The following is a 27,675-nucleotide window of genomic DNA, read 5'->3' on the forward strand; positions in this document are numbered from 1 at the left end:
ACTCCCGTGGTGCTGGGAGGACGCAGAGAATTTCGGTGAGAGCGCACGAGCAGATCATGAAGTTGTGCTTTTGAATTCCTCCAGGAGAAATGGATACCCACGTTGGATAGCGCTTGTCTGAGTGCGTTGACGGACCATTTCTCAAGAGGAGGGATGGAAGGGCTTGCTGCTGAAGAGGATGATGATGATGAAGGACGAGATGCATTACGGCGAGGATCGGCCGAGCCCCGAGATGATCTAGGACAAAGAGGTCTTCTTGAGCGAGATGTGTTGAGCTGGCTTGTGGAGCAGTGAGACCGGCGACCTGGGCGATCAACAGGTGAAATGTGAAGTGAAGGAGGATCCAACCTGTTCGGGGAAAAACGTGCAGGTGTTTCTGGCACATTAGAAAGTTCGTCGTCGGAGGGAAACAGTTCAATTTTCTGGAAGTCAGTCATGATGCGGGTTTGGGCGGGCCAAATGCCGAAAGAACTAACAACAGGAAGAGGTAAGATGCTGGTTTTATACCTTGGTATTAATTAGAAGATTAGACAGGCGTACTCCTCCCGGAATTATGTTTAATAACTTCACTTATACAGTTGCTTGCAATTCTTTAATACTCACTAAAGGGAGAGTGCCTGTTTTAAGTCCCGCAGTACACGGGACACCCTTTGTGGATGGCTTCAAATCGGAGGCTATTTCCAGCACTCTAAAAACAGTGAATGAATCCATCTGCGGATACAGTGTGGGTGAAAGCGAGCTAATCTGAGGTGAGTAGGTGTCTGAGTTGGAAGAGGGATGTTCAGGAACTAACGCTTCAAGCTTGTGTGAATATTTCACATTTCACATTCATAGCTTTTCAGATGGGAATATCTAGGCAGCAGAATGTGCCATCAGAAAGCACATAAGTGCATGGTCTATATATAATATTCATGAATGGTATAACTGATTTTATGGCTGCTACAATCAACAATCTGTTAGAAGTGTAAACAAAGTTTAGCCTTTCCAAACCAAAGGCACATCCATTCATTACGGGTCATAAAAGTGGTCGATATACTTTGTTGGTCATATGCATCTAAAAAAAAGGATTCATTTGGATGTTGATGAAAGCAAATAAAATAAAACATGTATATTACATGTACACTATACAAGTACACAAACTTGGCCAACACATCGTAATTGTGGTTGAATGTACTGATTGTGCTTCATGGACCTATAATGCCCCTTTTCACAAGATGTAATATAGTCTATTTAATATATATATATATATATATATATATAATATAATCTCAAAATACCCCACAGATCATTTATTATAGCTTGTCAAATTTGTCCCTATTTGGGTGTGAGAAAAAACACGCAGTTTTTGTGTGTGTCCCTTTAAATGCAAATGAGCTGCTTCTCCTGGCCCCCTTTCCAGAAGAGGGCGGAGCTTTAACAGCTCGTGCTTCGGTTGCTCAACAACAACAAAGCTGGAGAATCTCACGCAGCCAAAATGAGGATTGTCAGTAACAGTGTTCAGCCTTACATTGTTCAAACCGGAGTCGACACTGATGGAGAGACTCAGGAAGAAGTTACAACTTTTAGAATGAAACTGGACGTTTCTGAATGGTTAGTGGATAAATTTATGGCAACACCACTCTACTACAACAACTCTTCCTCTTCTCTAAAGCAGCCCAACATGGCCTCACCCCCTTTGTTGTGTGTTCTCGGGGGCGGGGTTTATGTAAATTTTGGGGTTTGTGATGTCACTAACCCAGGAAGAAGCTCGTTGTAGTCCCTACCAGCCGTTTGTTGTAGTCCTTAAAAAGCGATTGCTGTAAAAGAAAATATCTCCCTTTGCATTGAACTTTGAGCGTCGCAGGTGGATATGGATCACGGGTGCCCAAAACTTGCATTTTATTCACATTTTTTTTTTCTTCTTTTGAGATGGAAAGTTGACAGGCCTGTAATGCAGTTCTACTTCTCTTTGTGAGTCATGTGACTGAAAACTATGAATAAAAGTAATTTGAAGTGAATGTCTGCTTTAGCGCCTCTTGTTGCAATTCTAAATGTGCTTTCTTTAAGAAACAAACCTATCACAAAAACCTATCAGCATTGCGAATAGAAGTGTTTCCTAAATGGCAACAAGAAATTAAACCCATCTTGGAAGTATTAATAAAATTATTGTTTTAGTATGTCTGTTTCATCTTTGTACCATACAAGTATCACTACCTAAATTGTAGCCATTCTTTGAGGTATTTTTATTTCTTGCTTTGGATTGTTATCGGTTTGTTTATTTCTTGTACTTTGGTTACCAAGTGTTGACCCATTCCTTATTAGCGAGGCTCTTAAAATCAGGCAGATAATGAGAGATTGCACATTAAATTTTAAAGGTGACAGAAAATGGTTCCAGGAGAGTGAGATTTGAGAATCTGGGGAAGTAAAACGCAGCGGAACTGACATTAACCTTCACCAATTAAACATGAGGACATAAAATTATGCATGAACCTGGTAAATGATCACATTTTAACATGCATTTTGCCACCTCTGAAAATGGTTTGATGGAATCTTTGCAATAAAATGTCCCTGAGAAGTTCTTTGTCTTCTGTGGTGAAGCAGGAAGGAGACAGGCAGTCTGTTTTAACATTGCGTAAAATATTCATGAGGTTGTATGAAGTGGGAACAAAGCTGTGCTGTTGCCTGCAGGTTTAGTTCTCAGATCTGCTGGGCTTCTAGATCATTGTCTCCATGCTGTAGTTCCTGCACTTTCTTCTCTCACTAATGGGCAACATGAAGAAATGCACAGGGATGCGCGGCCTCCCTCCACCTGCATCTGTTACAGTGGCCATTAGCAAGATTGACTCAAAACTGTATATATATTATTTCATTTCCTGTGTTTATTTCCTGTTTCCCTTGTTGTTGAGGTCTTTGTTATCCCTTGCTGTACAGCCATTTGTTTCAAGTCTTTAATTGTTGGTTCTTGTCTTGATGTTACTGTCACGTGTTGCATTTCAATGTGTCTGGATTTCATCTCTAATTACTCCAGAGTTTTTGGTTACATTAAATTAAGTCATAAAATAGATCCACACCTCAACTTTCCCCTCTACACCTGCCAGCCGTCACAGTGCAATTATAAGTGCTTTACAAAATATTTCCTATTAATACAGTACACGTTGCTATTACACAGTAGTTATGTAAATGAAACACTAAAAAAACATGAATTCTATATAGAAAAGTAAGACTAACTGAATTTTTGCAGTATTTATTTTTCACTGCATTGCACTAACATGGTAGTAATCACAAAGCATATCTTGCAGAACCCAGTAAATAATGCATGCCATGGAAATCCTTTCTATTTGATTCCTATCTGTTACACCACTGTACCATAGTACTACCACATTGACATATTTGGATGAATAGTTTAAAGATGGCATGAATATTAGCATTATTTTCACTAAAGAAAAAATACTCGAATCTACTGTATCATATTTGGTTACACTTAATTATACAATTAAAGGATTAGTTCACTTCAGAATTAAAATTTCCTGATAATTTACTCACCCCCATGTCATCTAATATGTTTATGTCTTTCTTTCTTCAGTTGAAAAGAAATTAAGGTTTTTGAGGAAAACATTCCAGGATTTTTCTCTATATAGTGGACTTCACTGGGGTTCAACGGGTTGAAGGTCCAAATGTCAGTTTCAGTGCAGCTTCAAAGAGCTCTACATGATCCCAGACGAGGAATAAGGGTCTTATCTAGAGAAACGATCAGCCATTTTCTAAAAAAAAAAAAAAAAAATATATACTTTTTAACCATAAAAGGCCGTTTGCACGTTCACTTTATAAACATTGGATCGGTACTTCCACCTACGTCACACGTGACCTTTCGTGATTACGTAATGCTTGGTGCAGAGCAGTGCATGATGAGCATTTGTGGTTAAAAAGTACAGTATCTCACAGAAGTGAGTACACCCCTCACATTTTTGTAAATATTTTATTATATCTTTTCATGTGACAACACTGAAGAAAAGACACTTTGCTACAATGTAAAGTAGTGAGTGTACAGCTTGTATATCAGTGTAAATTTGCTGTCCCCTCAAAATAACTCAACACACAGCCATTAATGTCTAAACCGCTGGCCACAAAAGTGACTACACCCCTAAGTGAAAATGTCCAAATTGGGCCCAAAGTGTCAATATTTTGTGTGGCCACCATTATTTTCCAGCACTGCCTTAACCCTCTTGGGCATGGAGTTCACCAGAGCTTCACAGGTTGCCACTGGAGTCCTCTTCCACTCCTCCATGACGACATCACGGAGCTGGTGGATGTTAGAGACCTTGCGCTCCTCCACCTTCCGTTTGAGGATGCCCCACAGATACTCAATAGGGTTTAGGTCTGGAGACATGCTTGGCCAGTCCATCACCTTTACCCTCAGCTTCTTTAGCAAGGCAGTGGTCATCTTGGAGGTGTGTTTGGGGTCATGTTGGAATACTGCCCTGCAGCCCAGTCTCTGAAGGGAGGGGATCATGCTCTGTTGGCATTCATGGTTCCCTCAATGAACTGTAGCTCCCCAGTGCCGGCAGCACTCATGCAGCCCCAGACCATGACACTCCCACCACCATGCTTGACTGTAGGCAAGACACACTTGTCTTTGTACTCCTCACCTGGTTGCCGCCACACACGCTTGACACCATCTGAACTAAATAAGTTTATCTTGGTCTCATCAGACCACAGGACATGGTTCCAGTAATCCATGTCCTTAGTCTGCTTGTCTTCAGCAAACTGTTTGCAGGCTTTCTTGTGCATCATCTTTAGAAGAGGCTTCCTTCTGGGACGACAGCCATGCAGACCAATTTGATGCAGTGTGCAGCGTATGGTCTGAGCACTGACAGGCTGACCCCCCACCCCTTCAACCTCTGCAGCAATGCTGTCAGCACTCATATGTCTATTTCCCAAACACAACCTCTGGATATGACGCTGAGCATGTGCACTCAACTTCTTTTGGTCTTTTGATCGGCCTGTTCTGAGTGGAACCTGTCCTGTTAAACCGCTGTATGGTCTTGGCCACCGTGCTGCAGCTCAGTTTCAGGGTCTTGGCAATCTTCTTATAGCCTACGCCATCTTTATGTAGAGCAACAATTCTTTTTTTCAGATCCTCAGAAAGTTCTTTGCCATGAGGTGCCATGTTGAACTTCTAGTGACCAGTATGAGAGAGTGAGAGCGATAACACCAAATTTAACACACCTGCTCCCCATTCACACCTGAGACCTTGTAACACTAACGAGTCACATGACACCGGGGAGAGAAAATGGCTAATTGGGCCCAATTTGGACATTTTCACTTAGGGGTGTACTCACTTTTGTGGCCAGCGGTTTAGACATTAATGGCTGTGTGTTGAGTTATTTTGAGGGGACTGCAAATGTACACTGTTATACAAGCTGTACACTCACTACTTTACATTGTAGCAAAGTGTCATTTCTTCAGTGTTGTCACGTGAAAAGATATAATAAAATATTTACAAAAATGTGAGGGGTGTACTCACTTCTGTGAGATACTGTATATAAATGTTTTTTTTTTTTTTTAAATGACCGATTGTTTCACAAGATAAGACTCTTATTCCTCGTCTGGGATCGTGTAGAGCCCTTTAAAGCTGCAATGAAACTGCAATTTAGACCTTCAACCTGTTGAACCCCAGTGAAGTCCACTATATGGAGAAAAATCCTGGAATGTTTTCCTCAAAAACCTTAATTTCTTTTCAACTGAAGAAGGAAAGACATAAACATCTTGGAGGACATGGGGGTGAGTAAATTATCAGGAAATTTTAATTCTGAAGTGAACTAATCCTTTAAATACTGAGTAATATTAGTTACCAACATGCACTTACTATAATGGTAGGGTTTGCTTTAATGTTTAGTTTATTGTAATTGCCTATAATTTATTGTTATTACTTAAGTATATATAACAGCTATAACAAAACAAAACAAAAAAGTGTTACTTCAAGTCTGGTAACTTAAATGATATTATAATATGGTAAATATGGTTATACCTATACTTGTGAAATATATTGTGTATATTTAAAATATGTGCATTATAGCCTAGTGAACAATATATATTATATATGTATAGTCTAACCAGGATATTTTTCTGATTAACAGTAAGAGTTCTGTTTTTTGTTTTTTTGTTTGTTTTTTGGTGAGTAAGGAAGCAAATTTCAATGCATAATTAGATGCAATATATACATTAGCCTTATATATTGAGCAATATTATGCATTAGTATGAAAGTAAAAATATGGAGCATTGAAATTAATTTCAGAACATGTCTGATCATGAATATGGTAATACTAGCAAGCTATATTACCACCTGAAACCGTCAATACTATGATGCACCAACAGCCTGGAGACTAAAACACAAAATATTTAAAGAAATAAAGGAGTGAAATGACGAATTTTATGATCAGCATACCAAAAACTCACTACCTGGCCGTACTGCCAAGGTAATGTAAATTTTAAGACGAGAGAGAGAGAGAGAGAGAGAGAGAGAGAGGGAGGAGGAGGGGGGGTTACGAGCTTCATCTCAGACACTTTGATCAGAGAGCATCACCTGGCTCGGATGCTGTTGCCTGTTGTCTGGTTCGGTCCAGCTCACAGTCGCGTCCGTCTTCACTCAGCGCACTCCAGGACTCCTCGGCACCTTCAGAACAAACAGAACTCGCGTACTGTACTACATACTGCAACTGTAGCGCAACAAGGGGCATTTCAGCAGTACCGGGTCTTTTCCAAATGAACACAAAACGGCAGACAGCTGCAGGTGCCGGACGCCAAAGTGTGTCGCGTGTTTAGGACAATTGTGGACTACCACCGACTTCTCTGGTTTGTGCTCTTGGTTTCTTTCAGTCAGAATTCGATTGTGTGAACAACATGAAGATGTCTCCCCCGGACCGAAGGAAATACGTGCGTGATTTGGCGCTGGAGATCGCCGTGAGAGTGCTGCTCTTTGGAGTTTTTGTGTAAGTAGGCTACCTGCATTTGGCACAATATAATGCAATGTTACTGTAGCTATATGCAAGATAGTGAAAAATATGACGCGTTAGTGTAAACGTGACATAACTAAACAAGACACCCTTCCAATTAAACTGGTATAATTAGAAATAGCTAAATAGCCTATATCCGATTTATAGGGGTGTTTCATCATCCTTTCCCAGATTTAGTTTTGATAGGTTATCACATGTATCTTGAATAAACCAATAGGATACTATAATGCATGTTTTTTTTTGTTAAGCATTCTTAATGCATTGATAATGCATTATAATGCTGTTCTAAATAATTACACTCACACACTCAATACTTATTCATACTGTATTTTTTAAAGTGTTATAATGCTCTTTAAAGGTGTGGGTTAAGTGAGATTACAATTATTTATAAAAAAAAAAACATTTAAGGGATTACAATTTAGATATTGAATGCATTACATACAGGCTTCAAGTAAGTGTTACCAAGGAGATTGAGGTTTCTTGAAATGCATGGTGCAAAGGCAAGCTCCGTCACAACCTGTGAAAGAAAAAGATGAGAAATTGTGTCTATAGCAAGAGACGATCTTGCGCTCACTGTGCAAACAGGTTGTTGGAGTTCTTCAAGTTCATTCAGATAGGAAATGTACAAGCAACACATTTTTTTAATGATTTTATAATCCTGTGTTATTAAAGCAATTGAGCTTATGTCATAATGAGATGAATTACTGTGATAATATGGAATAATGGAATGATAATAATATGAAAATAATGGAATGAGATGCTCAGAGGGGTTTGTTAACAAAGACTCTCTGTAGTTTCATTAATCTTTTGGTTAGATGTCTAGTCTCCTGCCATGCTCAGTCATTTTCAGTTTCTTGAAAACTGTACTGCCGGCTCACGGAAATATAATCAGCCTTGCTTCTCAGTTTATTCTACAACCCAAATTCTGGAAATGTTGGGACATTTTTTAAATTTGAATACACTGAAAACTAAATGACTTTCAGATCTCATGAGCCAATATTTTATTCACAATAGAACATAGATATTTAAACATAACAAATGTTTAAACTGAGAAATTTTACACTTTTATCCACAAAATGAGTTCATTTCAAATTTGATGCCTGCTACAGGTCTCAAAAAAGTTGGCACAGAGGCAGCAAATGGCTGAAAAAGCTAGAAATTTTGAAACGATTTAGCTGGGAGAACATCTAGCAACTAATTAAGTTGAACAAGTTTGTTTGCCTATGTACTCTTTAGGGTATTAGATTAGCTAATTTGGCTTGCTGTCCACTGATGAGGGGCTTGATGAAGCAGCTCTGATATACTCCCCACAGTGAATAAATATAGGATATGATTACATAGGGCAAGGTACCTGAGATGAAGGTGGAGTTTGGGGAGGTGGAGGGATGCTGGAACAGCTGAGACTGAAGAGAGGTAAGCTGCTGCTTATATACTCTGGCTGTTGATTGGAAGATTAGATGGGCTCTCTCCTCCCTAAATTACGTTTAGGAACTTCACTAATTGATATCAGGCCTGTAACATGATTAGCTATAAAAGGGATGTCTTAGAGAGGCAGAGTCTCTCAGAAGTAAAGATGGGCAGAGGCTCTCCAATCTGTGAAAGAGTGCGTGAAAAGATTGTGGAATAGTTTAAAAACAATGTTCCTCAATGTCAAATTGCAAAGGCTTTGCAAATCTCATCATCTACAGTGCATAACATCATCAAAAGATTCAGAGAAACTGGAGAAATCTCTGTGAGTAAGGGACAAGGCTGAAGACCTTTATTGATGCCCGTGGTCTTCGGGCCCCTTAGACGACACTGCATCACTCATCGGCATGATTGTGTCAATGACAATACTAAATGGGCCCAGGAATACTTCCAGAAACCACTGTCGGTAAATACAATCCGCCGTGCCATCTGCAGATGCCAACTAAAGCTCTATCATGCAAAAAGGAAGCCATATGTGAACATGGTCCAGAAGCGCCGTCGTGTCCTGTGGGCCAAGGCTCATTTAAAATGGACTGCTTCAAAGTGGAAAAGTGTTCTATGGTCAGACGAGTCCAAATTTGACATTCTTGTTGGAAATCACGGACGCTGTGTCCTCCGGGCTAAAGAGGAGGGAGACCTTCCAGCGTGTTATCAGCGTTCAGTTCAAAAGCCAGCATCTCTGATGGTATGGGGGTGCATAAGTGCAGACGGTATGGGCAGCTTGCATGTTTTGGAAGACAATATAAATGCTGAAAGGTATATACAGGTTTTAGAGCAACATATGCTCCCCTCCAGACAACGTCTATTTCAGGAAAGGCCTTGAGTATTTCAGCAGGACAAAGCAAATCCACATACTGCAGCAATTTTAACAGCATGGCTTCATCGTAGAAGAGTTTGTGTGCTGAATTGTCCTACCTGCAGTCCAGATCTTTCACCTATAAAGAACATTTGGCGCATCATTAAATGAAAGATGACCACAAACTCTTCAGCAGCTGGAAACCTATATCAGGCAAGAATGTGACCAAATTCCAACACCAAAACTCCAGAAACTCAAAACCTCGATGCCCAGACATCTTCAAACTGTTCTGAAAAGAAGAGGAGATGCCTACACCATGGTAAACATGCCCCCGTCTCAACTATTTTGAGACCTGTAGCAGGCATCAAATTTGAAATGAGCTCATTTTGTGCATAAAATTGAAACATTTCTCAGTTTAAACATTTGTTATGTTATCTACAGTTGCAAGAAAAAGTATGTGAACCACTTGCAGAATCTGTGAAAATGTTAATAATTTTAACAAAATAAGGAAGATCATACAAAATGCATGTTATTTTTTATTTAGTACTGTCCTGAGTAAGATATTTTACATAAAAGATGTTTACATATAATCCGCAAGACAAAAAAAAAAAAAAAAAATAGCTGAATTTATTAAAATAACCCCATTCATAAGTATGTGAACCATTGATTCTTAATACTGTGTGTGGTTACCAGGATGATCTACAACTGTTTTTTTGTTTTGTGATGAAAAAAAAAAGATATTCAAGCGAAATAAGAAAAATTTGGCCCTCTTCATCCTGTTCAAAAGTTTTCACCCCCTGACTCTTAATGCATCGTGTTTCCTTCTGAGCATCAGTGAATGTTTGAACCTTTTTTAACAGTTGTGTTTGAGTCCCTCAGTTGTCCTCCATGTGAAAAGATGAATCTCAAAATCATTCAGTCACTGCTGGAAAGGGTTCAAATATGCAAAAGATCGTGGAAATCTGAAGAATTTTTGGGACCTGGAGATTTTTTCTGAAGAACAGAGCTCAGTTTAACTGCTCAGGACAAACAAGGGACTCAATCAACCATCACAAAACAAAAAAAAAAAACAGTCGTAGATCATCCAAGGTATCCACACACAGTATTAAGAATCAATGGTTCACAAACTTTTGAACTGGGTCATTTTAATAAATTCAGCTATTTTTTTTTGTCATGGATTATATGTAAACATCTTTTATGTAAAATATCTTACTCAGGACAGTACTAAATAAAAAATAACATGCATTTTATATGATCTCTCTTATTTTGTTAAAATTTTGCACATTTTCACAGATTCTGCAAGTGGTTCACATACTTTTTCTTGCAACTGTATGTTCTATTGTGAATAAAATATTGGCTCATGTGATTTGAAAGTCTTTTAGTTTCCATTTTATTCAAATGTAAAAAACGTCCCAACATTTCCGGAATTCGGGTTGTATGGTTTGATTGAAATAGCTGCAGATGTTCAAATGTCCGTAATCTTAATCAATGTGTGCATGTCTCCTGGAATTTATTGTGATGTTGCACTTTGAAGTGGAACATTTGGAAGTGTGTGCTTATGTCTGTAGTCAGCACAGGGGAATAAATGTGATGTCTTAGACCTGAGGAAAGCTGGCCTTACTTATACAGTTAGGACTGGGAACTCGCATATATATCACATATCACATATATCATAGAATGACAACAGAAAAAAGGCAAGCGTTTCAGGGTTGAGTAAAGAGCTGCCTGGCTGGCTGATGTTGATGATGATTGCCAGTAGTGTTTGCTAAAGCAAGCTTCACTATTACTACGCATGACTCATCCTGCAACAGTTGTGCTATGGGCATGATAAAAAAAAAAAAAAAACCTCAAAGACTTACATTAAAGGAGAAACACAAGCCATCTCTAGAAACACTCTAGTTTGTGACAAGTGCCACTCGCATTTTCTTCACTTCAAGTTTTCACTGAGGTGAACTGACATTCAGTTTTGACACTGGCATTCTTCATATGCGATCCAATATAGTAAACCGAATTAGCCTGTTTGTATAATACCTGTTCTCTTTCCTGGCACTTGATTATTTGCCAGGTGTTGTCTGCTGCAACAAGAATCCAGTGAAACCTCTCATTGTCTTCACAATATGAGTCTATTACTAGTGAAGCTAGCCTCAGAGCACAACATCTGCTGCCTGTCAGCAATTCCATGACTGGCCCAGATTTGATGTGCCCTGAGATATCAGCCATCAGGAGAAAACGTGCCTTCTGAATGCTGATCACAAAATATCATGTTCATAGTGAAGCCCAGTTGCATGAAACAATTTTTTTATTTTTTTTTTGTAAAAAAGACAAAGCAAGCATACATATTAAAGTATATATTTAAAGGGATAGTTCAACAAAAATGGAAAATTTTGTCTTCATTTACACATCCTCATTTCAAACGTGTATGACGTTTTCCTTCTATGGAACACATGAAGATGATATAAGATGATGATGATTTCTTTTCTGTTTTTCCACACAATGAAGTCATTGGGATCCAATCTTCTTTTGGACAACTTTGGACATAATGGACATAACATTTTTGTGTGAACTGTCTGTTGAAGTTTGCAAAATTTCACTACACTGTAAAAAGTGGTAACTTGCGATTGTTACCCTAAAGAGCCATTTTTACCTGATTTAATCCATAAAAATTGTTGACATAAATGAATATTATTTAGGTTGATTCTGTGAGGTTAAATAATGTTTTCTGATTTGTAGAATACCAGGTAATTAGGATGCTACCATTTTTAGGGTACCATTTTTTCGGTATACTGTTATAATTATGTACATACTTTGACTTTGATCATTTGAATAGATTGCAGCTCATTTCATGATCCTGGAGTATTCTTGTTGACTCTGCTGTAATGCACCAAATATTGCATATTTAGAGGCTTATCCACCTTATATTTCAACACAGAAATAGGGTGTTTTAAGGTGTGAATGTGTGAGACTTCCGATTTATTAGCCGCTATAGGGAAATAACGAGAAGAATATTAAAGTGCAGTAAACTGTAAAACTGTTTGCGCTACAAACCAGTGTGTTTATAATGAAGACAATGCATTAAAATAATATGGTAAGAAATACCAGGTTGTAATATCAAGCAGCATAACGAGCTGTTTTGTATAGCTAAAAATAACTGGAAGCGAATGACACTGGAAGCCAGACACACTAAATTTACAGATGGCTGCGCCCGCTCTTACCTGAAAAATAAGGTGGATACAGCGTGGTTTCACTGACCTCTATAAAATCCTTCCTTAAGCAAAGATGATGCAGGACCATATTCTCTGAGATCAACAAACTTGTCAAACCATCATCTCCCTCCATTAATGCTTCTTCAGTTTTTCTGACATTCTTTCTGTCAGTCTTTCTTTTCCTTTGCTCCTCCAGAACCTTCTACTTCCCAAATATTTTACCCCCTCTCTAACTTTACACTCTTCAAAACATCTGTGGTTGAACAGCTGATTATCACATCTAACTCCTCTTCCTGTCAGCTAGATCTAATACCTACACACCTGCTCAAAACCTTTCTGCCTTTTTTCTCTCATTATACCTATCACTCACATGATGAATAGATTTCGTATGACTGGTTATATACCGCCTGGACTGAAATAGCTGTGATCAATCCCGGTACTCAAAAAATCTGGCTTTGACGACACAGTCATGAGTATCTTTAGACCAAACTCCAACCTTCCCTTCTTGTCTAAGGTGCTAGAAAAGGTGGTCGCCACACAACTACAGAGTCATTTGGACAAAAATAATCTGCATGAACTATTTCAGTCTGGATTTCGTCCTCTTCACAGTACAGAGACTGCTCTTCTAAGAGTAGTGAATGACCTCCTCCTTGCTTCTGATTCTGGTGCCTTCAGCCTTCTGGTCCTCTTGGACCTGAGTGCATCTTTTGATACTGTTTGCCGCACCTGTACTCCTATCTCGTCTGTCTGTCGGCATTACAGGAACTGTCCTTCAGTGGCTATGTTCATACAGTATCCCTCAGACAGGCAACAGTTCGTTAGCATTGATAAACACAAATCTCGCTCTGTCACTTTTTCTCGTGGAGTGCCTCAAGGTTTTGTTCTTGGTCCACTTCTGTTTTTAATTACATGCTTCCTCTGGGTCAGATCATCCGGTGCCATGGTCTTAATTTCCACATTTACGCTGATGATACACGAATCTATTTTCCTGCACAGCCCAATTCTGTTTTTCCTCCCCCTTCCTTAACATGATCTTACATGATCGTAAAGTATACAGTAGATGGCTCCAAATTTCTTAAAATTGAATACTGGAAAAACAAAAATCCTGTTTGTAGGCCCTAAATCCTTTTTCTCCTCCAAACTTGACTTTGACGGAGTTATAGTTCATCCCTCCCCCACTATACGCAATCTTGGTGTACTATTTGATTCTAGATTCATATATCAACCAGCTTGTCAAGTCTTGTTTTTTCCATCTTCGCAATATTGACTTTACGACCTTCACTAATTTCAAAGATGCTGAAACAGTTGTTCATGCTTTTATAACATCACGTCTGGATTATTGTAACTCTTTGTTTTATGGCTTATCCAACAAAGCCCTTAATGGCTTGCAGCTACAGTAATTCAAAATTTAGCTGCTCGTGCCCATACATATACTAAAAAATCAGCCCACATCACTCCTGTCCTACAGCAATCATTGGCTCCCTGTTATTTATTGTATTCCGTTTAAGATACTTGTCCTAGTTTTCAAGGCTCGCCATGGGTCGGTACCTTCTTACCTCTCTGAATTAATTACCCCTATGTCCCTGCCTGTACTCTGAGATCGAGTTCTGAGAGTTTGCTTGCAGTACCCAAGTTCTGACTATCTAGTGTGGGTGGTACTGCCACAGAACCTCTGTGCTGTCTCTTCACTCCAGACCTTTAAAACTGACCTCAAAACTCACTAACTTAAAATATGTTTTGTTAATTGATTGTCTGCCTCAATTTTCAGTTCCATGCTTGCTTTGGTTACTTATCTTGTAGCCTATATTATATGATCTCTGTCTGCTCAATTTGCTTGATCATGTGTTGCATACTGATTGTATATTTGTATTCATGTTATCTATCAGCATTATGTACAGCGTCCTTGGGTTCTTGAAAGGCGCTATATAAATGAAATGGATAAACGAAGGTGCGTAGGCACCTATTGTATCCGTTGGCGTTCTTATTATTCTTCTTCCTTTTTTTTCTTCTTCCTTTTTTTAATTCTTCTTCTTATGGGCTGTCTATGGCAGCCCATAGAACCGTATGCACAAAAATAGTTGTGAAATTTGACACAGTGATAGAGGACAGTCTGCAATGTCACCATAGCAAATTTGGAGTATCTAACTCAATCCCTCTAGCGCCATCACCTGTCCAAAGTTTCACTGACATTTATGTTAATAACCTTTGAACCATAAAAGGGCTAGAAACAAAATTATTTTTTCCTCTGATGCCTTGGCTCAAGACGATTCGATTCTGTCATGAAAATTTCCCTGCCATTTTTAATTTTCCAAAAAACCTAGCTTTTCAAACTCCTCCTAGGCCATTGCTCCGATTTTTTTAAGAAAATTGAACCAGTTCATCTTCAGACCATGCCGACAAAAGCTTATGGAATTCAAGTCGATTCGTCAAACCATTTTCGAATAACTTGTGAATGAATTTTATGAAACACTTAGATGTAAGGCTGCATCTCCGCAACGTTTTAACGTATTCAGACCAAACTTGGTACATGTCATCACAAGCATGACCTAAGGTTACATGCTGCGTTTCAGCCCAGCGCCAACTACTGGTCCGGAGATATACGAAAAATGCATATTTTTGCTTATAACTTCTGAACGGTTTGTCCAAAAATCATAAAAGTGGTCTCGTTAGATTTGGGGCGTCATGATAACAATTTTCCTATATCAGCCATTTTGGGTGTTGGCTGTTTTGAATTTTGTACTAAAATGCTGTATTTTATGATCGCATTAGCGTATCGTTACGGAACTCGGCAAGGGTCATCGGCACGATGCTCTGAAGGAGCCTGAGAAGTTTCAAGCCAGTGCCACCTAGTGGTAAAATCAAATATTCTATTGCGAGTCCAATGATACCAAACATGCTAGGTTTTGCCTTATGATTTGTGCAATGTTATGTTTTAGCATTAAAACAACTTTCGCCAGTATCTTCGAAACGTTAGTCCGATCGAGACAAAACCACCGTAGGAAATTCGGAAACATAGGTCGTTGGCTATACGCTGATGGCCAAATGTCAAAATTTTGATAGTAAGTGGCATGACAATGCAAACAAATTGGTCCATGGGTCATTTTTTATGTTTTCATAGATATAAATGGCTATAACTCTAAAACGAAATGAGATATTTTCACCAAATTTGACACACACATGTATGGGCTCACATTGAGGACCAGGTCATCTTCAGACCATGCTGACAAAAACTTGTGGAATTCAAGTCGATTCGTCAAAGCATTTTTGAATGCAAACAAATTTTATGAAACACTTGCGAAAACAGATGTAAGGCTGTATCTCCGCAACACTTTAACATATTCAGACCAAACCTGGTCCATGTCATCACAAGCGTGACACATGCTGCGTTTCGGCCCAGCACCACCTACTGGTCCGGAGATACGAAAAATGGCTATTTTTGCTTGTAACTTCTGAACGGTTTGTCCAAAAATCATAATTATTATTATTATAAGCTAAGATTGAAACTTCACTTTGTTTTTCACAGAGCACCCCTCTTACACTATTTAAAGTTTCAATTTGACTATGTTAAAAATCATTTAGAGTAGTCTATACATGATTTACCGTATAAGCTCTGTTGTGTGAATAACAAAAATCTTGACCACTAAGACTCACTGTTGCACTTCTCCAACATTAAAAAAAAATGTCTTATATTTAAACATTAATTTTTCCATCTGTCCATCCCACTTACTCGATACCAGTTTATCTAATATAGTGTCTGTCACGGGGAGTACTGGAGCATATCCTAGCAAATCTCAGATTGAAGGCAAGGAAATGGCTAGATGGCTAGTCTATATGTAAATATATGGAATGGTCATCTGCATATGTATATGGTTTATATTTACTAGTCAAATAAGTGAAGTGAAGGCCAAGTATGGTAACCCATACTCAGAATTTGTCCTCTGCATTTAACCCATCCAGTACATTAGGAGCAGTGAGTAGTGAACACACACAGACACACACACACACAGAAACACACACACACACACACTCAGAGCAGTGGGCAGCCACTTGCTGCAGCGCTTGGGGATCGATTGGGGGTTCGGTGCCTTGCTCAAGGGCACCTCAGTCATTTCCTGCCGGTATTGACAATCGAACCGGGGTTACAAGTCTAACTCTATAACCATTAGGTCACTACTGCCCCAATACTTGGAAAGATTTGTGTGTCAGCAGGCCATGTTGTACTCTATGACTAAGGCATGCTGGCAGGTGAAAATTGTAAATATTTCCCTGTCAGTCTTGTTGCTATGATACATTTCAGGGTACGAGTTTTATTCAGTGAAAACTTTATGAATTATTTATTTGCCTCAAACAAGTATTGCAATTTTACTATAGTGGTTCTTTGAGGGTTAAGTCTTGAGATTGTGGCAATTTTGCAGTGTAATATCTCATCAGTAGAGTTTGATGCTATGAAAGCGTCTATCCTAAATAAGATTTATGACATTGATGGTACTTTTGGCTTTTACCACCATATAAACACTATACATCAACTAGACAAGGGTCCTGCAATAACATGCGAACAACATCCCCATTCCCTGGCACTGATGACTCCAGAGATTTACTCTTAGACTAAACAATGCCAGATTTTTTGCTGGAAATCTTGTTTACGTCAATAATAATAATTCATTAATATAAGTGATTTAGTTGGGTGTAGCAGAGATAAATTATCTTATAAAAAGATGAACTGTTGTTTGTCTGAAACTAATAAGAACCATATTATGCATCAAACAAATACATGAAAGATTGTTGTGTTATTAACTGACATCAGCTAGATGTCCAAAAATAACCTAAAACTGGTAACATCTAAATTGTTCAAAACTTTTATTTGTAACACTTTACAATAAGGTTCATTTGTTAACATTAGTTAAGGTATTAACTGACATGAATGAGGAGCACATCTGTTACAGTATTTATTAATGTTAGTTAATAAAAATACTGTCGTTCATTGTTTGTTCACGTTAGTTCAAAGTGCATTAATTAATGTTAAGAAATACAACTTTTGATTTTAATAATGTAAAAGTAAATGTTGAAAGTAACATTAAGATTAATAAATGCTATAGAAGTATTGTTCATTCTTAGTTCATGTTAACTAAAGAGTTAACTCTTAACAAATGAAATCTTATTGTAAAGCGTTACCATTTTATTTAAAAAAGCAAAAATCAACTTTAATACATTATTTTATAGTGTATACAACATCTAATACAAATTAGAAAATCACATAATTACAATATACTAAGGCCAAGGTCTCTGGAAAGAGGTTTTGTTAAGTGATATTTATGTTCCAGATCTCATAGAGCACCAAAAGAGCTCTGAAGTGAGTGCAGAAGGTCCTTAACAATCTGGAACATGCAGATAAAGGTACCTTGAAGTGAAGGTTTGCTTGCCAGAGCTTGGTTGTATGTTGTTTGCCTCTCTGGGCCAGAGACTCAATGCTTGGAGCTTAGTTGTATCTGTTAACGTCTCTCCCCTTACAGACCTGAGTCTCAGAGGACTCTGGGGAGTGTCTATTGAAAGAGTACATTTATCCCTTTCCAATGAGTAGGATATTGCAATTTGCTGCTCCATTCCAGTGCTGTGATTGGCTGCTGGCATCATAGGTGGCACGGCACACACAGTTTCCCCTGTAGAACTCATTTGCATAATCTAAAGCAAACAGCTAGAACAGAGTCTTTAAAGATTCACTGCATTATTTACTTCCCAAACCACCACTAGAATACCTTTAGCAATGTTCTAAACACATAGAGTCCAAACATGATGGAAAAAGACTGAACTGTCATGCATGCATTCATTTGTATGTCAGACCCAATAATGCATTCAGACCCAACTCCCGTTGGGTAGCAGAGCTGTACCAAACAGTAAATGAGTGAACGAATGAACAAACAAACGGCATTCTACAACTCCAGGAAAATGTGTATACAACAACTACTTGTTAATGACGTATTTAAATGCACATCAGGGACATATCTCTCTTCTGTATGTGCGGTGAAAGAAAAGGGCTAAAAAAAGAACGAACAAGAATAAGCACATAAAAAAAATGAAATATATCTGAAATATATCAAATCCAATTTTTGAGATAAGGGACAAAACATGTCCTACACACAAAATCCCTCTTTATGTTAAAAATAAATAAATTCATCAAAATAAAAATACTTAAAAAGTAACACCTGGAAATCTGGATACTCAGGACATTTATTTATTTTTAAATAATTTTGTTATTATTTTAAATACATGCTCTGTACTTGGAAAATATGTGTAATTTAACCTGTCCTCAGCATGAGGCCACAATGTAAAATTGCCAAACAAAGGGTTTAAAAATGCAACAAATTCAAAAATATACATTTCAGGAGTTCACATGTACATATAATTCAAGAATAAAAGTTATGTGTATTTGGCGTGCTGTTCGGGGATAGGGCTTCGAGTTCTGAATATTGGCCTGAACCCAGAGTACTACCCCCAGTGTGGTAAAAATAGATAGAACTAGAAGTGAGGAGATGGGGTGGAGGAGGGATGCTGATAAACTCTCAGAAGAACAGAGGTAAGTCTCCTGTATTTATATCTCTTGTTATTGGTTGAGTTGATTAACTGAATGCTCTCCACCTGAGCTAATCAGGTTAATTATCTGAACCTGCTCCTCCCGAATCTTGTTAATAAAACATCATTTAAATTGAAAGGCAGAGATCTGTAATATACTATATTGCCAAAAGTTTTTGGCCGCCCACCTTTACGAGCACATGAACTTTAATGACATCCCATTCTTAATCCGTAGGGTTTAATATGGAGTTGTCCCACCCTTTGCAGCTATAACAGCTTCAACTCTTCTGGGAAGGCTTTTCACAAGGTTTAGGAGTGTGTTTATGGGAATTTTTGACCATTCTTCTAGAAGTACATTTGTGAGGTCAGGCAGTGATGTTGGCGAGAAGGCCTGGGTCTCAGTCTTCGCTCTAATTCATCCCAAAGGTGTTCTGTCGGGTTGAGGTCAGGACTCTGTGGCCAGTCAAGTTCCTCCACACCAAACTTGCTCATCAATGTCTTTAGGGACCTTGCTTTGTGCACTGGTGTGCAGTCATGTTGGAACAGGAAGGGGCCATCCCCAAACTGTTCCCACAAAGTTGGGAGCATGAAATTGTCCAAAATGTCTTAGTATGCTGAAGCATTAAGAGTTCCTTTCACTGGAACTAAGGGGCCAAGCCCAACCCCTGAAAAACAACCCCACACCATAATCCCCCTCCACCAAACTTTACACTTGGCACAATGCAGTCAGGCAAGTACCCTTCTTCTGGCAACCGCCAAACCCAGACTCATCCATCGGATTGCCAGACAGAGAAGCGTGATTCGTCACTCCAGAGAACACGTCTCCAGTGCTCTAGAGTCCAGTAGCAGCGTGCTTTACACCACTGCATTCTTTGCGTCAACTCCGTCAGGATTTTTTATAATTCTGAATAAATCAGGCAAAGTCATGGTCATCTTTAACTCTAAGGACCCCTTTCCTATTTCCTGCTCATTGTGGATCTCACAGTAGGACACATAGTCCTGGAAGTTTTGTATATTTTTATATTTTATGCAGACATTGTTGAAGTCTCTGCGGTCACAGTTTTATCATGTCAACTCCGTCATCCCAGTGTAATAGTTTCTGTAAATAGTTGTGGAATAAATCTTGCCATTTTTTATATGTTTATTAAGACAGCTACAACTGAGAAAGAAAACAAAATTGCTCCACTGTACAACACGTGGTTAAGGTGGAAAAAATTAATTTTGTCAACTCCGTCAGACGTCAACTCTGTCAGGTTTTATGTCTAATGGTTGACAAGTGCGCTCAAAAAGTCTATATAATGTGATTTAATATGTTTTTTGCATATGGGGAATTCTTCTAATGTTGTTTCATGATTCTATTTTCATATACTGTATATTTGGCCACAGCTGGACCCTTGTCAACAGTGTAAGTATCTATCAACTCGGTTTTTGTCAACTCTGTCAGTATTTGTCAGCTCCATCAGTATTTGTCAACTCCGTCAGTATTTGTCAAATCCATCAGTTTTTGTCAACTCCGTCGGTTTTTGTCAACTCCGTCAGTATTTGTCAACTCCATTAGTGTTTGTCAACTCCGTTGGTTTTTGTCAACTCTGTCGGTATTTGTCAACTCCATCAGTATTTGTCAACTCCAATGTCAACTCCGTCAGTTTTTGTAAACTCCATCAGTATTTGTCAACTCTGTCAGTATTTAACACTGTCAATATTTGTCAACTCCATCAGTATTTGTCAGCTCCGTCAGTATTTGTCAACTCTGTCAGTATTTAACACTGTCAGTATTTGTCAACTCCATCAATATTTGTCACCTCCGTCAGTATTTGTCAACTCCATCAGTATTTGTCAACTCTGTCAGTTTTTGTAAACTCCATCAGTATTTGTCAACTCTCTCAGTATTTAACACTGTCAGTATTTGTCAACTCCATCAGTATTTGTCAGCTCCGTCAGTATTTGTCATCTCCATCAGTTTTTGTAAACTCCATCAGTATTTGTCAACTCCGTCAGTATTTAACACTGTCAGTATTTGTCAACTCTGTCAGTATTTGTCAATTCCATCAGCATTTAACACTGTCAGTATTTGTCAACTCCATCAGTATTTGTCAACTCCGTCAGTATTTGTCAACTCCAATGTCAACTCCGTCAGTATTTTGTCAATTCCATCAGTATTTGTCAACTCTAATGTCAACTCCGTCAGTATTTGTCAACTCCATCAGTATTTGTCAACTCCATCAGTATTTGTCAACTCCGTCAGTTTTTGTCAGCTCCGTCAGTATTTGTCAACTCCATCAGTATTTGTCAACTCCAATGTCAAATCCGTCAGTATTTGTCAACTCCATCAGTATTTGTCAACTCCGTCAGTTTTTGTCAACTCCATCAGTATTTAACACTGTCAGTATTTGTCGACTCCATCCGTATTTGTCAACTCCGTCAGTATTTGTCAACTCCAATGTCAACTCCGTCAGTATTTTGTCAATTCCATCAGTATTTGTCAACTCTAATGTCAACTCTGTCAGTATTTGTCAACGCCATCAGTATTTGTCAACTCCGTCAGTTTTTGTCAAATCCATCAGTTTTTGTCAACTCCGTCAGTTTTTGTAAACTCCATCAGTATTTGTCAACTCTCTCAGTATTTAACACTGTCAGTATTTGTCAACTCCATCAGTATATGTCAGCTCCGTCAGTATTTGTCATCTCCATCAGTTTTTGTAAACTCCATCAGTATTTGTCAACTCCGTCAGTATTTAACACTGTCAGTATTTGTCAACTCTGTCAGTATTTGTCAATTCCATCAGCATTTAACACTGTCAGTATTTGTCAACTCCATCAGTATTTGTCAACTCCAATGTCAACTCCGTCAGTATTTTGTCAATTCCATCAGTATTTGTCAACTCTAATGTCAACTCCGTCAGTATTTGTCAACTCCATCAGTATTTGTCAACTCCATCAGTTTTTGTCAACTCCGTCAGTATTTGTCAACTCCGTCAGTTTTTGTCAGCTCCGTCAGTATTTGTCAACTCCATCAGTATTTGTCAACTCCAATGTCAAATCCGTCAGTATTTGTCAACTCCATCAGTATTTGTCAACTCCGTCAGTTTTTGTCAACTCCGTCAGTTTTTGTCAACTCCATCAGTATTTAACACTGTCAGTATTTGTCGACTCCATCCGTATTTGTCAACTCCGTCAGTATTTGTCAACTCCAATGTCAACTCCGTCAGTATTTTGTCAATTCCATCAGTATTTGTCAACTCTAATGTCAACTCCGTCAGTATTTGTCAACGCCATCAGTATTTGTCAACTCCGTCAGTTTTTGTCAACTCCGTCAGTATTTGTCAACTCCGTCAGTTTTTGTCAGCTCCGTCAGTATTTGTCAACTCCATCAGTATTTGTCAACTCCAATGTCAAATCCGTCAGTATTTGTCAACTCCATCAGTATTTGTCAACTCCGTCAGTTTTTGTCAACTCCATCAGTATTTAACACTGTCAGTATTTGTCAACTCCATCAGTATTTAACACGTCAGCTGAAGGTTTTTGTTAATTTTGAAAGAAATGTCTCATTCTTTTTTTCAATTCATTGTGTTAAAATATTAAAACATCAACTGAACTACATGATATCATGTCTGATTTACCTAAGAACTTTGGTTATATATGTTTAATATTAGAGGGTAGAGAATTAAGGAATTTAGGAACTGGATTGTTCACAATAATCCTAACCCAAGAAAAAAAATAGAGAATTAATTTTTTTCACTTAGCTCCTTTACTGAACACCATTATTGCATAATTAAAGACTTTACACTGTTGTTGGATGGATCAAATTAAAATATCATGCTTTTTAATGCGTCTGATGGAGTTGACACAAATTAAGTTCTGAAGTGAATAAATGTACATTTTTAGAAAAAAAACATTTTCAGAAAAACCTGTTCCCTTACATGGTTCATTAGCTGAGACCTTTGTCTACAAATATATCAGTTTAAAAATAATGTATTATTAAATAATAAAAACTGACATGTTTTGTCCCTTATCTCAAGAATCAGTGATTTGCATAAACATGATCGCTTTATAAGCGGTCAACAACAAGCCCAAAAATGTAAATATTCAAAACAAAATGTTATGCTGATGATGGTTTAGTTAAAATGATAGAATCTAAAGATTCTTTGGTGGCTGTAATATATTTTACCAAACACGCAATGTGACAGAACATTGCTATGGTTACCACTGTGTCAATCATCGTGATTTCAGGAGTCGTGTACACACAGAACGATAATTTAGGGGACTCACTTTTTGTTTGTTCTGTAGGGTTGCGATTTGCGAATTGAGAAAAAGCTGTGATTCAGGACCATTTATAATAAATGACATTTGGTCCCATTAAGAGAACTGAATAATGGGTCTGCAAGGCTGGATATGCCAGTGTTCACATCATCCATCGAGGACAGAACATTCTGGACTTCTCTCAGTGCAATCAATCTGACATTGTTGTGCCGCCTTCTGTTTTTTTAGATCATCAATGCTATTCCACAGGGTGTCCAAACGCTCGTAGTCACTGACTTGTCATGTGGTGCCGTCTGTCACATTGGAGAGGTGGCCCTCTGCTTCATCCAGTCTTTCTCGAACAGCTTTCACAGTTTATCAAGTTCCTTTAATCAATGACATTTTTCAACATCCTCTGCTTACCAAGGACAAAAAGTGTATAGCATTAATGTGTTCAGATAAATAGAATCTATTAGTGGGTTCACTGAGCCATGTGACTATGCTGATATCATGTGACTCATGATAGTTATGTATTGTTCATTTTTGAGTTTTTGGAACAAAGTTAGGTGTCAACATTTAAAAAGATGGATTACTTGTTGACAGCTATTACAGTCACTATTGTTGTATTATTATTTACTGTAAGCCTTTTAGCTTTTTTGTTTCTGGATTCACCAAGAATGCATCAAGCCATTATCTGATCTTGCAGGTTTCTCATTTACTAGCTCCACTCTTTCTTTTTTTAAAGGATTCTTGAATTAAATTTATAGTTTATGAAATCTAACTTGGCATTTATTAAAGTGCAAATGAGACATAAACAGGTTTTGTTTTCTCTCAGGCTTTTCCAAAATTAAATTTAAACACAAGACAGATTCATGCTCCGAGTCAAACGTGAGCGGTAGCATTTACATTGTCGCTAGGGGTAGACACAGAAAATGAAGAGAAATTAATGACTCTGTCAGGACAGCTTTTGTAATTTAGACATCTTAGAAACACAATAGAATGTAATATTGAAATAATTATTAAACCCCACATCACAAGAGTGAGATTTTACTTTTGAAACATGACAGAAAAAGGCATTTTAGACAAATGTTTTCCAGTGTATAAAAGTATGAGTTTGTGTGCTGTTTATATTACTGTTCCATAATACTCAAATAGAATACATGTTGTATTTTTTTCTTGAAAAATATCATGATATTCCTAAAAAAGAAAAAAGTTTTGAATTGTGTGGTATCTGCGGTAAAAATGTAGCAATAAAATATGTGATTTTGATATAGGATATGAAACTTGGGAGGTGGAAATTAAAATCATTACTCAAAGTGCCTTGCAGGATTTTAAAAAAACCCTCTTGATATGCTTTGACAAATACAATTACTTTCCTTTGTTTTCAGATGAAGTGGGAAGTTCTGATGGAACATATCGAATGACTTGGCCTATTTTTAAAAAATAACCTGAAGTCCAGGGCTTTTTAACTCCAGTCCTGGGGGCCGGTGTCCAGCAGACTTTAGTACCAATCCTTATTTAACCCACCTGTCTGTAATTTGCAATTAGGCTTGTTTGAGATGCTTCGCCTTAAAAGTAGACTAAGGATATGTTTACGTGGCAAGGATGTACTAAAAACGGGAAAAAAAAATTCCTTTGTGTACAGACGACAACGATCAAAATGATTCCTGTTCACATGGATCCGTGAAAATGACTGTTATTATGCTGCGCTGTATTATTCATGCCAGGCCAGTAGTTGGCAATGTCATTTTGTAAAGAAACACTATGCGCCTATAGACTGACCACGTAATAAGCATGTGCATGACGTCACCGTTTTCACAAATTCGTGTTTTTGTAGATTGCACGAAGACAATAACAATAGTTTTCAAAAATTTGCACTTTGAAAACCGTTTTCTAAAGTTTGCGTTTTCAGGCCCCCAAAACGCTGTTGTTGACAATGGTGTCGTGTAAACGGCCCCTAAAAAATATGAAATAAATAATGAAATATGTGCTTCTGGTAGCACATATTTCTACCGCTACCACTTCTGGTAAGAAGACGGGTATTGCGTGATTCATGCTTATGTGCTTTGTTGCTAATAAATTGTATGTCATTTAAAGTTTGTTGCTTTTATAAATAAAAACATATGATGAACAAGACACCCAAAGCACCAGTAATTTAATTTCCCCAAAAAGATATGTTCTTCATCCATTTTTAGTTTAATAAAGACACATTTTTTTAAATATACATCAAAAGTTTGTCAATTTTTATAGTACATTAGCACACTGATGGCCTAAAAGCTAACAGATAATATTAAAAGCAACAAAAACTCTGATCATAAAGACGTTTATATCTTGAAATTGTTCCCTTTTGAGTCACTTTGAGTGGATAGATACTCTCAATGACAGAGTTAAAGCTAGGGTGTGCAGTTTTGTAGAAGCTAGCAATAGCAAGCTAGCTTTGTAAGCATAAGATCTCACTGAAGAGGATATCTCATGTGCGAGGATGCTTTTAAGGCTTTTAAGCAGAAGAAAGATGCTACCACTGTCAGAGGAGGCCATCGCCACAATGAATTTAATTGCTCCATAACATGCTCAACTCATCCAGGTCCCAAAGAATGACCCTGAACAGACATCAGTGAACCAGGAGATAAGAGGGTCATCACTGAGGAGCTCAGTAAAAGTTACAGTGCAGGAGATCAGTCTTCTTTACAGCTGCTGCTCTTGACCAGCATTTTAAAGGACTGCTTTGTTTTTCTGAAGAGGAGAGAGATACAATATAAGAGTGATTTCTAAGATTTTACTTTATTAATGTTAAGAAAGTGTATCATTAATGCAGATTTAAATCTATCACTCCATCATTAAAATATAATAAAATTTAATAATTCAAGGCTTTTGTGTAATTAGACCTCATTATTTACTCATCCACTCATTTCAACTAATGAAATTAGGATAAATATCTTGGCTACTGTTTTCAGTATAATGTAAGTGAATGAGGACTCCCAGCTAACAAAAATATGTGACCCTGGACCAAAGAAAACAGTCATAAGTTGCATGGGTATATTTGTAGCAATAGCCAACAATACATTGTATCAAAATTATGCCAAAAATCATTAGGACATTAAGTAAAGATCATGTTCCATGAAGATATTTTGTAAATTTCCTACTGTAAATATATCAAAAATGTATTTTTGTGAGTGGATATGCATTGCTAAAGACTTCATTTGGACAATTTTAAAGGCGATTTTTTCAATATTTGGTGGAGGACAAGTTTATCAGGGATAATTGTTACGCACCCAAAGATATTGCCTGACTTCAGAAGGCTAGGAATATAGCGTGCAAGTTGTAATATGGGCTGCTTTTATGCTGCTTTCCCATTCTTTTTACAGCAAGAAAGCCTCAGTGTCCATTCACTGAAATTTGTATTCCACTGAAGAGAAAAAGCCATACTGATTTAGAATGACACAAGGGTCAGTAAATGACAGAATTTTCATTTTTGGGTGAACTAATCCTTTAAAACAATGTCCTTCTGCTCCCAAAAGGAGGGCTTCCACTTTGCCAAAAAATCTGCTTGGCCATAACCTTTTGTGATCCAGCGCATTCATCATTCTGTGCCAGAGCTGCAAAGGAAATGGTCAAATAATGAAGTGTGCCACCCTCTCTTCCTAAGGACCCCTTCATTTGGCATGTCACTGAGGTGACATTTCCTTTGTTCTTCGAATTGGCAAAGAGATATTTATGCATTCCTGGAAGATATTTATGCATTTCTGGAGAGAATGTGCCTTTAGCTTATTCATAATGAATTTCCAAAGGGCCACTTTGGTTATAATAAAAAAGGAATACATTTTCATTTTTGTTTACAAGGAGCCATAAGAAAAAAAAGTAGATGCATTGAGATTGGTTAAAGGAAAAGTGTTGCTCCAGAATGAAAACAAATTGAGGTGCCTAAACATTCATTGACTATAGGGGATATTTCAGTTATTGAGGGGCTCAGCCGCCTGCGGATAATGGGATGCTGTGGTTTTGAGACATGTTTCTTACAGTAAATGTTCACTGGCATGAAGTGGCGGTGAGCAGCAGGCTTGCATAGGGGTTTTTGAGACTGAGAGAAAAGCACAGCGAGCAGTGAGAGTGTCACAAATTGGAAGTGAAAAACTGTGGGTGCCAGTCAGTCGTTAAGGTGAAGGTAGTGACGTCTCAAAAAATCTCACAGTGATGCTTTAAAATCTCAAAATGTCTTCCACACCAGTGGACTTATATTCACAGTCCTAATCTCTTCAAGACTGCTACCTTTTCCAGTATAATCTAAGTATAGTAAAAATATTGAGAGATTATGTATTAAAAATTGAGCAGAACAGGCATATTATTTGAGTCTGTGTGAATGAAATACTTGGTAATCTGCGTACGTCTTTTTTTCTGCCTTCTGTGCACAAGA

General features: G+C 37.9%; 1 protein-coding gene across 1 annotated transcript in view; it reads left to right on the plus strand.

Annotated features, from left to right (window-relative positions):
- Positions 1-6,526: 6,526 nt before the first annotated feature.
- The window catches only part of plpp4 (phospholipid phosphatase 4), a 131,323-nt gene continuing 110,174 nt past the window's right edge, over positions 6,527-27,675 (plus strand). The window contains exon 1 of the mRNA XM_051916212.1: positions 6,527-6,968. Within this exon, the coding sequence (XP_051772172.1) occupies positions 6,880-6,968 (89 nt within the window). The 5' untranslated portion in view covers positions 6,527-6,879. The remainder of the gene's footprint in view (positions 6,969-27,675) is intronic.

The sequence above is a fragment of the Ctenopharyngodon idella genome, chromosome 13 (assembly GCF_019924925.1).
Source record: "Ctenopharyngodon idella isolate HZGC_01 chromosome 13, HZGC01, whole genome shotgun sequence".
NCBI lineage: Eukaryota > Metazoa > Chordata > Actinopteri > Cypriniformes > Xenocyprididae > Ctenopharyngodon > Ctenopharyngodon idella.